The 5,331-nt window shown below is 38.1% G+C and overlaps 1 protein-coding gene across 1 annotated transcript in view; it reads left to right on the forward strand.

Moving 5' to 3' along the window:
* The window catches only part of LOC109826531 (xaa-Pro dipeptidase), a 15,550-nt gene extending 10,564 nt beyond the window's left edge, over positions 1 to 4,986 (forward strand). Inside the window, exons 10-16 of the mRNA XM_020393564.1 lie at positions 1,979 to 2,020; positions 2,584 to 2,654; positions 2,972 to 3,025; positions 3,101 to 3,206; positions 3,298 to 3,366; positions 4,222 to 4,365; positions 4,457 to 4,986. Of these exons, the coding sequence (XP_020249153.1) occupies positions 1,979 to 2,020; positions 2,584 to 2,654; positions 2,972 to 3,025; positions 3,101 to 3,206; positions 3,298 to 3,366; positions 4,222 to 4,365; positions 4,457 to 4,594 (624 nt within the window). The 3' untranslated portion in view covers positions 4,595 to 4,986. The remainder of the gene's footprint in view (positions 1 to 1,978; positions 2,021 to 2,583; positions 2,655 to 2,971; positions 3,026 to 3,100; positions 3,207 to 3,297; positions 3,367 to 4,221; positions 4,366 to 4,456) is intronic.

The raw sequence follows: 5,331 nt of genomic DNA on the forward strand, positions 1-5,331 counted from the left end.
GGCAGACGAAGATGAGGAGGAGGAGGGACATTAGGAGGAGGATCGCTCGCGATTCGCTGCTAGGCGTGAAAAGGATGAAGCTTTCTTCTGACCTTGAAGAGAGGGAGCGGGCGGCGGCGAGGGATGCGGAGAGCGTGGATCTTGATGAGTTGGTGAGGAAGAAGGAGAAGACCATGGCGGCGGAGCTGAAGAGGGAGTTACAGGAGAAGACCATGGCGGCGGAGCTGAAGAGGGCGTTTGCTCGAGCTTGAGAACGGAAGTGGGGAATTTGTCCCCCTCTTGTTCCAGGAAGCTATATGAGGTAAAATTTTGGGGGTGGGGCTGAGGGGGGTTATATAGCTGGGATAATTTTGGGGGAAGTGGAGAATTTGTCCCCAAATTATCCCCACAAACCAATAACACCAACCAAATGAATCCAGCCCCAATTACCCCAATGAATAACACCAAAAAGTGGTGTTCCAACTTTTATCCCATTATCCTCAAAATTACCCCAATGAATTACCCCCCTAAGCGTATATGATAGCACTAAAGCATATGTAGTGGTGTCTACTACCTAATGATCAATATATCACAAAATATGATAGCGCTAAAGCATATGTAGTGGTGTCTACTACCTAATGATCAATAAGTCTTTGTGACAGTGAGAATTGGCCGTAGAAGGATTAGACATTAGAAGTTGTAATAACAGAGCAATCAACATTATGGAGAAGAAAAGGCGATGATAAGAGTAGAAGAAAACACCTTTACTGTTGCTTCTAGTTTGTAATCTTGGGAGTTTTCTATAGATTGACTTAAAAGGTATAGTAAGAATGCATCAATTTATTGATTAAAACTGATCAAGAGAGTATCAGTACTACTGTGACATCCCCATACGTTAGTCCCATATAGACTAGTGTGAAAAAATATTAGTGACTTAAAAGTAGAAGCCTAAGGCCCAAGAGTAACTAGTGCTAGCATTTTGACAGTGAATAAGTCAATGTTCGAGTTGCTCTCGGTGGGTTCCAAGGCTTGCACGCTCTAATGGGTCTGTGGGCTCGGGGGCGTGACAAATGATATCAGAGCAATTGTCAGTCAGAAGTGTGAAGCTAAGTGCTATACGGGGCTAAGTGTTACATCAAGTGGATGCGGTGGAAGGCACATCTATAGCCCGTAGGAGCCACCTCTAGAGTCCACGTCATCTGACAGTGATACTGGGATGATTGTGACATTCTCACGCTTTAGTCCCACATAAATTAGTGTGAAGAAATGTTAGTGGCTTAAATAGAGAAGCCAAAGACCTAAGAGTAACTAGTGCTAGTATTTTGACAGTAACTTTGGGATTGTGCCAATTTGTCACGCCCCTGGCCCACAGGCTCGTTGGCGTGTGCAAGCCATGAAACCCACCAAGAGCAACTTGAGCGTTGGCTCAATTCACTATCAAAATGCTACTAGTTACTCTTGGGCATTGAGCTTCTCTATTTAAGTCACTAACATTTCTTCATACTAGTCTATGTGGGACTAAAGTGTGGGGTGTCACAACTACTAAGCAAGTACATAAGTAAACATTCCATATTTATGGTAAGAAAATGCTTAAGAAAGTTGTCAGCTGGAGGTGCTTGATGGCCAGCACGTGGTGGTGTAAACATGAAATGCCTAGTGCCTCCATTGATATTAGATGGAAGAGTAATCAAGTGCCAATAAATGATCAGTGCAATTGCTTAATGATCATTACTCTTTCAGTTATCATGGATTAGTGTCCCACAATCCCAACTGCTTTACTTGTGTTATTGTCCTCTTAATCGTGACTTTATACCTCATCAATTATCCTTGATTCCATAATCTGTAACTGATGTATTTATTAATTTCATCGCAATTTGATTTAAATTCCCATGCTGGTAAAGTCGGGATGTAGCAAATTTTGCCTTGTTGTATGCTATTGAGCTTACTCTTTCAATGCTGTAATTTTTTTTTATGCGTTTTCTTGGATTCTTGTGTTCAGGTAAATGGAAAATTCACAAAGGAACAAATAATCATTTATAATGTAAGTCTTTTAATTATTGGTGTTAGTCCAATATTTTTTAGTTACATCCATTCTCTTTTGTCGGCTCTGATTTACCATGGGATAATTAGTTTTTGGGTTTTTTTCCCCAAGAAACCGCCTTAAAAGTAGGGTAAGTATACGAAAACCACCTTTCATTTTTAATTTATGCATAAAGCACCTTTCAAGTAGGTTCTTATTACAATCAACCACCCCCAGTCAAATTTTCACTGAAAAACCAAAAATAAGCTTTAAAAGTTCAAGTTAAAGGTACGGGAGTTGTATCTTACCAAGACCTAGACAATAGAAAAATGAGTCATGTACCTTGTATGTAGAGTTTTTTAAGGGTAACTTGGGTTTTTAGTGAAGTGAAAATTTTGACTAGGATGTGGTTGATTGCAACAAAAAATCACTTTAAAGGTGGTTTGTGTATAAATTAAAAATAAAAGGTGGTATCCATATAATTACCCATTTTTAAGGTGGTTTCTAGGAAAAACCTTAGTTTTTTTATTTAAATTTTACTTAACATCGTCAAGGCCATTCGTTAATTCCTATTTCATATGCAGGCTGTCCTTATGGCACATGATGCCGTTATATCTTCAATGCGTCCTGGAGTTGATTGGATACACATGCATAAGTATATGCCTACGTTATTCAACTTATTTGCATTTAAGATTTATTTGTTTCGTTACACGGTTGTGCGCTTGTTGTTGGTAAATGGTAGTTGTACAAATTTTTATCATATAGTGACTGTATTTATTAGCCACACATAGACATTAATTTTTGATTGTTTAAGAAACACAACTTGTTTAGGTGGTAGTTTGGCATATTAACTCATGTTTACTTCCTTAATCAGTGCTTCATAATATCATGGTTGCCATCTATTTTCATATACCTATCATGGATCCATTTATTTCCTTTATTCAGGTAACTATTTTATACATTATCACGCAGACTAGCAGAGAAGACAATCCTTGAGTCGTTGAAAGCAGCTGGGCTTATGCTCGGGTTCGTAGCCTCATTTCATTAAGTAATCTTCACAGAAAACACAGTGGTTCACTTGTTTTTGAATTTTTGTAACAGGGACATTGATGGCATGATGGCAAAAAGACTAGGTGCTGTTTTTATGCCCCATGGTCTTGGGCACTTCCTTGGGATTGACACACATGATCCAGGGGGCTATCCTAAGGTCTTTGGCGTTTGGATTTTTTTTATCAAGTATCTACTTGCATATGGGCCTTTCTTCTCTGTTATTACAAACATCTTAATCCTACTTGTAGGGGACAGAGAGGTCCAAGGAACCAGGATTGAAGTCTTTACGGACAATAAGAGAGCTAAAGGAGGGGATGGTCAGTATTTACTTAGCTCATCTCGTAATCGGCTTATGTTTTCAGTATCTTAATGTTTTGATGATGATAACAGCAAAGTGGTTTACATGTTCGATCACAAGACCAACAACAAAAGAAGTCCTTCATGCCAAAATTTTGGGGTTGGCTACATGAGTCATATTCTTCCATTTAGTTCTGCAAGGGCTATCTCCATGAAGTTGACCATTTGTCATACCTTTCTCAATTGTCTCTGAGCAAGTTTTCTTAGGCCTATCTCCGGTACTTGTTCCATTGATTATAAATCTTATCATATCCCCTAATTGGTGCACTTAACGTTGCACATGGATAAACCATCTCATTGGCTCTCTCATTTTATCCTCAATAAGAGCCTACCAGAATGAATGTAATGTTTAAATCTGATGTTCAGTGGATTTCTGATTTTCTAGTTTGCTTAGCTTTATAACTCAATGAAAATAAATGCACTTGTTAAGCTCATCAGGCTTGGTTTCATGTGATATAGTTTACAATGAGTATTTCCAACATGCAAGCTACTTTAAGAGGCAGATAATTTAGGTCAAAACCTCTTTTAAAATTTGCTGAAGGCTACTCAGCAAAAGTAAAGAGGTTCTTGCGATGCTGTTAGTTGATATGCCTTTATGCTAGTACTTATTGTTGCGTATTGGGGTGATAGCCTAGCAATCTCTTTTTACTCTCTCATATCATCATTCATATAATTTATAACATGAACTTACAATCTAACAGTTATTTCAAAAATGTTGTTTTGGGGTGGGGTGAGTTTCTTCGTTGGTTTCTTTCATATGATTACAACCAAAAATCACAATTTAACAGATGATGGCATTACGGTCTACATTTCAGGTGATTACAGTTGAACCGGGATGCTATTTCATCGATGCTTTGCTGGTTCCAGCTTTAGGAGATCCAACCACCTCAAAGTTCTTTAACCGTGAAGAAATAATCAAATATAAGAACTTCGGCGGAGTTAGAATTGAAAGTGATCTGGTTAGTTTTACCCCCTCACATTTTCCATTTTTTAAACTAATTAACGGTATATTGTAACCTCCAATTTCTTGTATCTGCTTCTATTTTACAGTATGTAACGGCAAACGGGTGCAAAAATCTCACTCACTGCCCAAGAACTGTTTCTGAAATCGAAGCTGTAATGGCCGGTGCTCCGTGGCCTCTGAATTCTGGTTCCTCGAAGATAAAAGAGGAGAAAGGTTCTGTTTAACATAAATAGTCTACAGATCTTAGCTCCTACAGCATTTCCATAATACTTTGATTCAGTTTCTGATAGAAATTTAAGCCTATTGTCAACATATCCTTACTCAGCTTGATACAGGATGCCAATGCCCTCTGCTTTTGGGCTTAATTAATAAGAGCTGAGTGTAGATACTATACATGTGGATACTTGTGCCGTCGATAATCGTTAGCAATAATATGCTCATACGGCCCACAGGATATACATATTGAAGATGTGAGCGCCCTTTTCTGTGATGTGCGTCTCCGTTGGTAGCTTCTTTGGCTATATTTGTGCCTGCCGCCTTGCATTTCGACAGTCCTATTGCTCAAACATTTCATGGCTGATTGATTTTCCAGTTTATGTTGTTAATCTGTTCAATACTTTATTGGTGTTGATACTTGAATCAATCGTACTATTACTCCTGATTAACTTGTGATCAGCTAAATATAGTTGATCAGGACACGTTTATACTTTTTTTCTTGCCCCCTAAAATTACATTTTCCAAATTGATGTGGATTTGTGAAAGTGGCTTAGATGTTACTTATTGAGTTTAGAAGGGTGGTGGGCACTAAAAAATATTTTATTAGTATTTACTAAGAAATATTTTATTAGTATTTTTAGCAGTACGATCTTCAACACTCTCTCTAGTATAAACATTTTCTCTACTTCAAACTACTACACTACTACATTTTTTTACAATCACTCATTCGTTTTCCTTTCATCTT

Source organism: Asparagus officinalis, chromosome 1, assembly GCF_001876935.1.
Source record: "Asparagus officinalis chromosome 1, Aspof.V1, whole genome shotgun sequence".
Classification (NCBI taxonomy): Eukaryota; Viridiplantae; Streptophyta; class Magnoliopsida; order Asparagales; family Asparagaceae; genus Asparagus; species Asparagus officinalis.